At 34.9% G+C, this 12,570-nt stretch overlaps 1 protein-coding gene and 1 long non-coding RNA gene across 2 annotated transcripts; one reads left to right on the top strand and one right to left on the bottom strand.

The window, feature by feature from the left end:
• Nucleotides 1-1,971: 1,971 nt before the first annotated feature.
• LOC103442576 (uncharacterized) lies at nucleotides 1,972-2,798 on the bottom strand. The gene is made up of 2 exons (XR_011571557.1): nucleotides 2,333-2,798; nucleotides 1,972-2,205 (listed from the first exon to the last, which is right to left on the bottom strand). It is a non-coding gene; the product is annotated as an uncharacterized lncRNA (long non-coding RNA).
• A 7,748-nt stretch (nucleotides 2,799-10,546) lies between these two features.
• LOC103411262 (scarecrow-like protein 32) lies at nucleotides 10,547-12,570 on the top strand. Its single transcript, XM_070805518.1, has one exon. It carries the CDS (start codon nucleotides 10,819-10,821, stop codon nucleotides 12,148-12,150), a length of 1,332 nt encoding a protein of 443 aa, XP_070661619.1. The 5' UTR covers nucleotides 10,547-10,818; the 3' UTR covers nucleotides 12,151-12,570.

The raw sequence follows: 12,570 nt of genomic DNA, 5'->3' as shown, positions 1-12,570 counted from the left end.
ATTGGCACATGTTTTTTTATTTTTTTTGGTCTACTAGTTTCCTCAATCCTCATCTCTGCTACACTTATTTTTTGCACATGTTGATGTTTTACTGCCCAACATTATATGTTATAAAGCATTACTGATCTTATTGCCGTCTTATAAAATTTTCATAGAGCTTTATTGGTCCCTGGTAAAATGTAAAATAAAAATCATTGGCTGCTTGAATCTTTTACCATTTTGTTGCTTGTGGTGACCAATGAGTGAATATTTGATCAGTCTTTATTGGGTACTCACAAGGCCCACAGACTCGTGCAAATTGACTCTACCAATAAGTCTCATGGACCCAAAACTGAACTTTGAAGCCCAAAGCCTCTCTCTCTAATTGTTAATGTCTCCCTTGAGACTGCAAATCAGCTCCTTTGAAGCCCAAAGCCTCTCCCTCCACTGCAAGATGGGCAGCACGGGCTTCGGATTCCAAAGGGGAAATAGCAGTACCCTTCTTTGCACTACCAGCCACCAGAGAACCATTGGAGTCACGAGCCACAACTCCCCAGGCCCATGGAACGGGAAGGGGACATTCTTCCGATTCCTTTCACAAAATTCTACCAATCAACAAATCTGAATTTCAAAGGTTCGGATTTGTTGATTGGTATGATTTTGTGGAAGGGATCCGTCCCTTTCCCATGGAACCGTCCTCCTTAGACCATGCCCCATCAAAATTTACTTTGATGATATTAACTGGACGTGAACACCAAAAATACGTGTCATCCTCACTCGAAGAAGATAAACCATTAGGACTAGCACTAGAGGCTTCCACAAGGATGAAGCCAAACACTCAAAAGCTGCTTTAGTAGCTCGAGAAGCCGTGTTCCGCTGAAGGCTGCTGGTCGTCGAAACTACAATGGCATCGCGATTTCCAAATTTCCCAGCAAACAAACGAAGCAATAGTATAGACCCTAATCTGGTTTTCCTTACAGGGGGCCAGCCACAACCTTGAGAGCTAGGAACCGCGTGTCAAAACTTGGTGATGATTTGGTGGTCATTCCGCTAGTTAAGAGCACTAGCAAACCAAACACCACACCATGGACACAAAAACAGAAAACGTTCATCTGATTCGGGGTAAATTTGGAAGGGTAATTGATTCATCTCACATCCAACCTGCACTGCTCTTCCCTTATCAATGGATCAGAACCATTTGTTTTAGACCTCAATGGCACACGTTCGTGTTCTTTGACAGCATTTTTGTGTCATTTAGAGTAAATAACATAAATAGGTATCGCGTATATCTGGACTCATAGAAAAACGGCAAGAGAAAAGAAAATAAAACAAGTCATGTGGCATTCAGTGGCCTCATTTTTCACATGGGTTGGTATGTAGTAGTCAACCAACTTATGCGGCAATTGATTTAGTGGTGCTATCTTTTCATCCACAAATATGTAGGGTTTGTTAAGCTGAGATGAGACATTGAGCCATAACGCACCATATAGTGACTCCATGATCCATTATGCTGTGGATACTTGAAATTTGAGCTGAATTTAATGCACTATAGAAAATTTGGAGAATGTTTCAAAAGCAAGAAACTCTCTCTTGCAATCATGACATAATTTTAATGATGTTATTCGTTCAATAAATATCAAAAAATATATTATCGGTTCAATACTTATCACGAATTCAAAAATGAATCACCGGTATAATACTTCAAAAGTGGTCAGTCTATGATACCAAGGCATTGATGAATTTACGCAAAACAAGAAAAAACCAAACCCAGAAAACAAACTCAACCAAACCACAAATACACAGAAACCCTAGAAAGAGGGATTTACAAAACACCAAAGCAAGGGAAAAGCAAACCTAGCTAGATGCCTTATATCTTTGTTGAATCTTATTGCCATGAAATATAAAACTGCATTCCGACATATTTGGACCCTTTTTCTAGTAAAACTGTAAAATCTTAAAGCAATCAATTAAAAAAATTACTGTTTCGTCAAGTTAAGACAATAATATAATCTTTTGCTATATAGATCTTTAAGTATGTGGAAGCGATGAAAATACAGATGGTTCTAAAGAAAATTAAATCCATCGATCTTATCGAAACAGTACATATAAAACTCCAATAATATATAGTTACATCAACAAAAAGCACTTAAAAACATAACATATCGTCAAAACATGAACGGCGTTGCTGAGAACACTGCAGGTACCATCGTCGGCCCATCGTTTTTCCTGAAAATATTGGTAGAAATGAACAAATTAAAATTCCATAAATTATATATATATATACACACACACACGCGCACGCACATATACAACCTAAAAAAATCAAACACTGATCCTGTGATAATATAATTACCTGGAGTAGTGCTGAAAATCATCACTAGTAGTATAACCGAAACTTGGAACTTTGGCCCTTGGCCGTCGACCTTTGGCTGATGTCATCTTCTTAGACTGAACGTTACCCTCATGACCAGAAACAACCCCATCCTCTGAGATTGCAACCAGAGCTGGCCTCCATTGATGACCACTTCCAGATTTGGAGCTTCTCTCATGGGTTGATCTCTTCACATGATTTTGTGTTCGCGTCGACGATGAGCGGTAACACGACCCCAACTCCAAGAGGAACTTCATAGTTCTGACTTGGTTCGGATCAGTTTTTTCGAGAAAACTCAAGAACATGTGTTGTAGAATTAGCGTGGGATGGAGGTACTCGTAAAGGTGTGACATTTGATCTGTTTCTTTAGCTTGTATTTATAGAGAGAGAGATAGGGTTAGGATTTTTTGGGCTGACGTGTAGTGTCTCTTTTTGAATCTTAATGGATATGTTAATGTGCTAATTGTCCTTATCTTATCTGCGTAATCTGAAGGGGTCTAATACGTTTGGTTTGCCTAATCCAATTGTTACACCTTCCACAGGTACCGTGCACCTCTTAATTACTACTTATTACGATGGGTTTTAATTATCGTAACATACTATACTACCTATGGTAGTATGGTTATTACTTATTAGTTAGGATAATTACTATGTTAGGTTATATACTTGTGGCCAGGATATTGGATGGAGCCCGAATATATCTGAATTTCAGTTTTTAACAAAATTTTATACGATGAGGAAATATAAGATTATTTTCTAAAATAACTAAATTTTTATTTTTTTAGAATTTGTGAATTTTCTTGTTTGGTTAATCTAAAAGAATAATGGAATTTCAATACAAAATTAGTATGTGTATAGAGTCATTAATATATAAATGAAGATAGTAGTTAGGAAAATGTGTCAGCAATGGTGGTGGCTATGGGTGGTAGCGGCGTCAGTGATAGCGATGAGTTGTGGGGCCCACAACGGTATGCGGTCATGGCGGCATCTATGATAGTGATGATGATGGTGCACTGGTGGTGATGCGCTCATGGTGAGTTTTTTTATATTTTGTATTTTTAAACTCTCATTCATTAAAATTTGTAAATGGCACATATTTATATAGAATTTAAACTTGAGAATTGGAGGTTCCAGATTTTTCTTTTCACTCGAAATTTTTAAATTTCTATATTTATGAATACATACAAGAGAAATTGGTGCATATTAATTTAAATTCTATTTTTTTACTAAATTCCAAATTTAATATTTTTGTAATCTTTTTTTATTTATTATTGCAGTCTAGTATGAATCTTCGTGAAAGTTTGACAATATTTTGGAGTCTTGAAGATGTGTAATCTCTAGCATAACATCGACAAAAAATACTTAATAAGAAGAGTCTATGATATTGTTAATAGGCTAAATTGTTAGTTGTTCGAGGGAATGGAGATCAGTGGGAATTTAACTTGATTATTTATTACTTTTATTTTGGTTTTTATATCTTCAAAACATTTTATTTCAATATTTCCTCCATGATTATAGTGAAAACTATATAAAAATTGGATTAATTTCCAATTTTCCTCTATTACAAGGAATATTCTCCTAACTGTTGTGTCAATTCTATGACTCTAAGTGGAATGTCATATAATCAAATTTGAATGTCAATTCTATGTGAATAAACATATGAATTTACATGTCAAATTTGACATATGAGAAAATGTGATGTCAAATAGTTTTTTAATTATTTGATTGTGTGAGTCCCATTAATGCACTAATTATAGATTTTGAAATATTATTTTAATTGATTTCTTTTCAAAAATGGGTCTTGCAAATATCGTTTATAAGAAGAAAAAAAACATATGGGTTGGAGGAAGAGAAAATCTAACATTATCAAATCAACCATTAAATTAACAATTGATATTTATCTTTTGATATCTCCATTAGAGATGTTGTTAGAGCTATTAATTAGTTAGTCTCATTGGTGACCACCTACCCAAATTGAGAAAAAATTAATGTTGGGCCCCTATCTGCACATTGGAGTCTTATTGGTCTATCAATTAGTTGGCATGGGCCTAATAGATTTAAGGCCGAACATAGTGGTACAAGAAGAAAGAAATATATATGAAAATTAAATGACTAAAATGCCGCACTATCGAGGGAAGCACCGACACTTCTCCACCACAACAATGGCAGTTCATGCGCCCTTTCCCAGATATTTTATTCCCAACAACAATCAGAGCCTCAAGGAAAAACGAATAGGAAAAAAATTGTCCTTCCCAACCTCCAAATCTACCTGACTAATGGGGATGCCTGTAATGGTGTTGGCTTAATTGTCGAGCTTAAATATGAGGATGAATGCATGTACGCTTAAATATGTCGTCTGTCTGTTCAATTCAAAGACTTCATTTAGTAACGTAACAAATGTGAATTAGGCCAACTGATTAAGGTAGTATGCATGTTTTATTGTATTCAAGTTTGAATCACATTCATCTTCACTTGCAAGTGAGAGATCTTAGGTTCGATTATCGTAATAGACAAATTTGAACCACATTATTATTAACCTATTATGAAGCTAAACCCACACTCTCCGCTTCTTGAAAAGCTCTTTAGTCGGTCGATGACAAATCAGAATATTGCCGTTGTCAAAAGAATAATGGAAGAACCAAAAATCCTGAGGATCATATGATCATCAGAAGTGGAATATAGTGGGAAAAGTTAGCTCAATTACCCCACTTCGTATCCCCGATGATTGCTTGGATTAGGAGCATCAAATTCCCTCCTTTAAGAATATTGCAAGTGAGAGATCTTATGTTCGATTATCGTAATAGAAGAATTTGAATCATATTATTGTTAACCTATTATGAAGTTAAACCCACACTCTCCGCTTCTTGAAAAGCTCTTTAGTCGGTCAATGACAAATCAGAATATTGCCGTTGTCAAAAGAATAATGGAAGAACCAAAAATCCTGAGGATCATATGATCATCAGAAGTGGAATATAGTGGGAAAAGTTAGCTCAATTACCCCACTTCGTATCCCCGATGATTGCTTGGATTAGGAGCATCAAATTCCCTCCTTTAAGAAAAAATTTAAAAGCACAACTGCTTCATGTGAAAGAGAGAGATTCATAAAATAAATGTCTATTAATTCAAATCGTAACTATAATGGAAATGTCATCATTTCATAGAGTAATGGGGGTTCAACGGTCCACTATCATATTGTTCTCAACTTAATTAAGTGTTGAGCACTTGCATGATATTGTGGATTCAATCTATTGGTGGCTAATCTAACATCAAATATAACCAAATCTATCGTTTGTCAAAAAAAAAAAAAAATTACCTGCTAACTCAACATGTGTAGGTTTATCACATAAGTTATCATCAATTTGGATCTAGATCATTGGAACAATTTGAACAATTAGAGTTAGTTTGGGTCGAGTTTCGCTCTAATGTCATGAAGAAATTTGAGGCACACTGTAAAACCAATTGGCAATATATGGGCTAATTTACTCCTTATAACACTCGTAAAAGTCCCCTTATTATTTTACGTGGGATTCGTAGTTTCACACCCTCAAACAAGAAAAGCCTATTATTCAAGAGACTACTATATATATATATATAAGTTAGATTGATTGTTAGGGTGAAAATCACTATGCTTAGATGAGTTTATATTTCACATAAATTAAGTAAGCAGAATTGCCTAATTGTTTTGACGTGGCATAAATGCCGTCTTACCCTACTGATTAGAGGACACATACATTTCCATCTTCTTCAATCGTTCCACTACAAACAGAACAGAGTTCGAGAGTTCTCGGTATTGTTTCTCTTCATGGTTCTCATCACATGCATGTCTGGATTTGGGGTTGGAATAACCTGCACATTCCATATATACAATACTGTGATCTCTAAGCACTATGTTCTCCACAGGTAATCTATAAGTTGATTATTGATCTTGGAGAAACTTTTGACAATATAGTTAAACTATATTCCGTAACTTAAAAATTATAATATAACAATATAAACGTGTTATAACATGAATGAGTCGATAACGTACATGTGATAATATAATCGCCTTTAATTCCTTAATCAGTTTATATAGGGATACTTTGGATGCGGTCTTTAATCCTTAATATTCTTTGATTAAAACCTTAATGATATTCAAAATTTGATCAAAGTCCCTTGACTTTGGACACCTCATTATATTACTATTAATATTTATGTTTTCATAGTTTTGACATTAATTGTTTGATATTTTATGAGATTTATAATCCTATAAATTTAAAATCCCTCATTATGGAACTATTAGAAACGGTTACAATAAAAGAATTCAAACATTTTGATTGAATAAATGGATAAAAACTATGTAAAAATAAGAAATAATAAATGGCAAAAGAATGTATCCATAGTGTTAAAAAAATTGGTACATTTTACAAAAAAATTGGTACATTTCACATATAACAAAGTGATACATTAATAAAGAAGAATGAGTACATTATAAATAAATTAGGGTACATATAAAAGATTAAAAAATTATGAGTACAAATGAATTTTTAAAAAATATAGGCCCTAAAAGAAGTTAATACATGGGTACAAAATAAAACTAAAAAGAAAATACTACAAATTTAAAAAAAAAATGTTGCAAATTAAAAGTGGGTACAAACTAAAAATATAAATATATGATACAAACTTTAGGCATAAAACATAAATATACCATAAGTAATTTTTCTATCATTGATTAAATATACAATGTCATGTGACGGTATATACACATGCGTACAAACACAAATAAAACTTTAAAAAAGATGGGCACAAAAAGAAACTAATAAATGGGTACAAATTAAAAATGAAAAGAAAATTGGTACAAATTAAAAAATATTTGCAAATTAAAAATAGGTACAAACTAAAAATAAAAATATATGATTAAAAATTTAGCCATAAATATAAAATACTAATTGTAACATTTTTAACACTAAAGGAATATATTTAAAAATAAAAATATTTTATTATTCAAATAATTAATCATGTTATTAATACCCAAGGACCTTGATAAAAAATTAAAAATGAATAAGATTTTAATTAATGGGGTAACAAAAAGAATGATGTGAACCTAATTTCTCCAAACTTTTAATTAGTTTCCGCATGATATCAATTATCGATCAAACAAAGTAAAAAAATTTCTGCATGATGGACTCATGGAGAGTCGAGGAGTCCATTACACATAATACAATTCCCTTTACCCTAGCCTGTAAAGGAATTATGTAAAATCTAAACCACAAGATTTTCGTCGGATTGTCAAGGTAAAGTGAGAGTGACTTGTCTCTTATAACTGTACAGCAGCCTGCAGTCCAGGCAAAGCCCCAGCTGCACAGCTTTTTCAGCAACAAATTATTCCGGAGAAAAATATGTAACTGATTTTTATGAATCATCCTCGATGGTTCAAATCAGAATCGAAGTAACTGCTTTGTTTTCTTTTTGTAGTTTTCTTACCGTCTAAATGCATGAAGAATATATATAATTGTCTCAGAGCCAGTAATAGTAATACGAACGTACTGTATCATAATTAGTGGTATTGTTCTATATGAACATTACTTGGCTACTTAAAAATGAGTAGAAACTCCTATTCAAAACTCTTAGTATTTGAATCACAAAGTTTTGTACATATAATCAAAACCATTCATATTATCAATTACACTGTAAAGATCATCTATGCAATTCATATTATCAATTACACTGTAAAGATCATCTATGCAATTCATATTATCAATTACACTGTAAAGATCATCTATGCAAAAAATAAATTAAAACTAAGGTCATTTAGTCAATTTATTCTAGCAAATACATATATTATGACTGAATTTCTTTGGTTGCCCTAGCATCAGTAGCATGCACGACCAGCAGGCAACTGAGTTGTGGATATCAATCTAATATGCAAATTAAGTCAATTAATCCAGTGCCAAATACAAATGACGGGGGTGTGTGAATCAATTTATTTACACAGCTTTAACCATGCATGCATGCAATTATCTGTAATTATGTATCACTCTTCTCTTCTGTGCTCATATGTGATTTTGATAACCTCCACATCTTCTACCCATGAAAATGATTGTTGACCAACAAAAAAAAAACCCATGAAATAGCTTTGCATTGTATCCTGATGGTTTGGGGGTTCGTTTGTAATATGCACGTAGGTGGAATGTATATGTAACTTCTTCTGCGTTTAAATAGCATCCCTACAAAAAAATATATAGACTAATACATCAGTTTATACATATATATCAAATCTAACTCTTGATATCAAATTCAAAGGTGAGGGAGAGTGACCATGTATTTTTGGTGACTAAGTGACTAAGGTGACCAAGCTTACGAAAAAATATTGACGTGTATATGTACGTACACACATACATATATATATATACATACACATTGAAGGACAAACATTTTTCAGCCTAAATAAGCCTTGTTTAGTTTGTGGCACGACCTTCCCCTCGTGGACTTCCATTCCCTTTACTATCAAACCATGATTGAGTAACAATTCTTTCTTTTTTCCTTTGCCGTTTTTAAATAAAAAACCAACTTTATTCAAAGGTTTATGCAAAATATTCCATGGTTTTTAACCCTTATGGGAGTGACATCTTTGTGAGATAACCAAATTTTGTAGGTCTGGTTTGTTTTTTCCCCTGGCTTCACATGGCGCAAGAAACCAAGTTGAACTCTCATATGCATCGTGTATACAAGTGGAAGGGATGGGTAACCATCATGAAACTCAAAGCAAATCGATTCTAATTAAATTTTAATGTTATATTAATGTTGTAGTTTTGTCTTAAATCATACTGCATGAACACTAATTCGACAAAAGACTGGCCGGCCAAAAGACAGCTTCTTTAACCTACTCTTTACTCTCTTCAACAAAGTGGCCACAATAACTAGTCTCTTAAGAAAATGAAGGGTGCAAAGTAATAATCAACTAGCAATATGCCAAATTTGCTTGGAGAGTTAGCCCTAGCAGAGCTCCATCTATGCAAAATCATTAGATTCTTTTGATTGTAGTGTGACTAGTTGTAATGTGACTAGATGTAAATTTGCAATCAAGTGAAAGATAAAATACCAAATTTGACACCATGTTCAATTTTTTTTAATGTGTAAATGAGAAATTCCTGTGACAAATAACACAAGAAATCGTGTACAAAATAATATTTGTACTAATGAATTTAGGGTTACAATTTTTTTTACAAAGTTGAAATCCTCTGATTCGATCTCTGGGTTTGTAGGATGTATGTGTGTGGTCGTCGATCCAAGGGGTTGCAATGACTTGACCTCGAAAGAACGAATGCCGCAAGGTTTGGCTTGTGGAGATGGAAGAACCGGCATGTGTAGTGATACTTGATGATTCCTTACGGATTTAATGAAGAACACAGAGAGTTTTCTGAGTGTTTGTGTGTTTGGGAGTTTGGAGCGTCTGGGTATGTGGATGAATTTCTAACCTCTTTCTTTGTCTTGGAGTCTCGTATTTATAGGCTCGCCAAATCTTGCCTACAACTGGATTTGGCCTTGATTCATTGATGAAAAAACCAGGACTTGATTTGAGGCTTGGTATTTCACTCCATCAATTAATTTAAATCAAAATTTGTTTGATTTATATTAAAATTAATTAAAGAATAATAAAGATAATTCTTTAACTATTTTTACCAAATGTCGCCAGGTGATATTATTAGTGACTCGTTCGATTTTGATGAGTCACATTTCATGTGTACAATTTGTGAGACACATGGTGCATGTTACGTAAACCTTGACATATCCAAGTTTAATGTGTTGGTGAATATTTATTTCACCCAAATTTAGATGTCTACACTAAGTATGATTCAAAATTGAGATCTCTTTCATTTAAGTGGCGAGAAATACTTGTAGCCAGTAGATCATGCTCATGTAATTAATCTATCACATAATTATGCTAGTTCTTATAGACTTTTCCGGATCCTTATCTAGCTCACTCTTTAACAGTTAATATACCACTAAATTTCACACGTATACAACTTATTAAATTTGTTCGGATAATTCAAGAGAAATGTCAATCTACAATCATACGTGCAGCCAATTACCAATGTACTCTTGTCATTTTATTATGAATCTGAAAGTCCTTTTGCATAGTCACTCTATTTATGTAGGGATATATACATACTCACTCTATTTAGTATATATATGGTACGAGAAGCAGATAAGCTATAGACCTCAACCCTCTGCATCTGTGCATGTCTCAGAGACAGAAACACACCTAATACACAAAAGCCATGGACAGATTTCCATTAGCTAGCTAAGTACCTTCCATATTTCTCTTGAACTTAGAAACTCGCATACCAACAAGATAAAACCCTAGCTCTTCAATCCAATCAACCAATCTTCACCGGCCGGGTGTCTGACACCTAAATATCTCTTTCGTCCACCCTATCCTTCCTTCCCCAAACTCCTAATTTGTCACATACCTACAATAATCAACAGCCATGAAAACTGAAGTTAGAGGAAGCATTTCCTCCATTTCTCTCCAAAATCCAAGTACTGCTGTCTTCACCACCTCTCAGGGAAAGTCTCTCACCGGCGCGCTTACAGGGTGTCTTGGAAGCCTCGACGGGGCATGTATTGAGAAGCTACTACTTCACTGTGCAAGTGCCCTGGAGAGCAATGATGTGACCTTGGCTCAACAAGTGATGTGGGTGCTCAACAATGTTGCCTCTTCTGTTGGTGACCCTAACCAAAGGCTCACTTCATGGATCTTGAGGGCACTGATTTCAAGAGCCTCCAAGGTTTTCCCTACACCTATGAATTTTAATGGAAGCAGTAGTACTAGTACCATTCCAAGTAGGTTGATGTCGGTGACTGAGCTAGCCGGGTATGTTGATCTAATCCCATGGCACCGATTCGGATATTGTGCATCAAATAGTGCAATTTTAAAGGCAATTGAAGGGTGCCCAAAAGTTCATATCTTAGATTTTAGCATCACTCATGGTGTGCAATGGCCTACTTTAATAGATGCATTGGAAAAAAGGCCTGAGGGTCCTCCTTTGCTTAGAATCACTGTTCCTAATTGGAGGCCACAAGTCCCACCTTCGCTCAATGTCTCAAGCGAAGAAGTTGGTCTTCGTTTGGGGAATTTCTCTAGGTTTAGAGATGTTCCTTTTGAGTTCAATGTGATTGAAAACTCATCCTCTTTGGAATTGCTCCTGAGCACTCAATTAAACCCTTCCTCACTAGGCCTCAGGGAAGATGAGGTTTTGGTTGTAAATTGTCAAAACTGGTTACGCTATCTTTCCGATGAGCCGCTTGGTGGTATCCCCGGCTATCAAGATGGTTCGATGCGCAACACTTTCCTTAACACGATTAGATCCCTTAACCCTAGAATCATAGTTGTGGTAGATGAAGATTCTGATCTTACCGCACCAAGTCTTAGCTCAAGAATAACAACTTGTTTTAATTATCTTTGGATACCCTTTGATTCCTTGGAAACATTCTTGCCTAAAGATAGTACTCAAAGGATGAATTATGAATCTGATGTTGGTCACAAAATTGAAAACATTATTGGTTTTGAAGGGCAACAAAGAATAGAGAGGTTGGAGTCAGGTGTCACAATGTCACAAAGATTGAGAAACATTGGTTTTTCAAGTGCTCCATTTTGTGAAGAGACGGCTAAGGAAGTGAAGGCCTTATTAGATGAACATGCAAGTGGTTGGGGCATGAAACGTGAAGAAGATATGTTGGTGCTCACATGGAAGGGACACAACTCAGTTTTTGCGACAGCTTGGGTCCCAAATCCAAATGAGTTGCTAATTGAGGATTAACTCGGTGCATGTGTGGCCTAAGCGATTTCTGCACTCTCGTTTACTTGTTCTACGCTTTCCTTGACCTACCATGTGGGGATTACGGTTTTGCTTTCCTACAGAGGTCCAGGAGATTAAAGGAGAGGCAATGAGATGACAAGGCTTTTGTGGTTGCTTTTTTCTCTTAGTCAAAAAGCTGCAATGAGCACAAGACAAAAAGGAAAACGGCAGGCATTTTGTGGAAAAATAATTTTCACGAGCACTTTGTATTGAAGCTTTAGCTAGCTATGATCTGTCACATGAAAGGCAAAAGAGAGACATGTTATTGTCCGTTGTATTGTATGAGACGAGATCTAGCACTTTATGCAGGCTTTTGTACCATATGACTACGGTGAAATTAATTTTGTTAGCCTTTTATTTAATCATAATTGTAATTGTTTC

The sequence above is a fragment of the Malus domestica genome, chromosome 09 (genome assembly GCF_042453785.1).
Source record: "Malus domestica chromosome 09, GDT2T_hap1".
Lineage (NCBI taxonomy): Eukaryota > Viridiplantae > Streptophyta > Magnoliopsida > Rosales > Rosaceae > Malus > Malus domestica.
The sequence above is the reverse complement of the archived record's forward strand: the minus strand, read 5'-3'. Positions and strand labels throughout refer to the sequence as shown.

What these genes read in the sequence shown, in the direction of transcription:
- LOC103411262 (XM_070805518.1), top strand. Translation starts at nt 10,819, where the DNA reads ATGAAAACTGAAGTTAGAGGAAGCATTTCCTCCATTTCTCTCCAAAAT.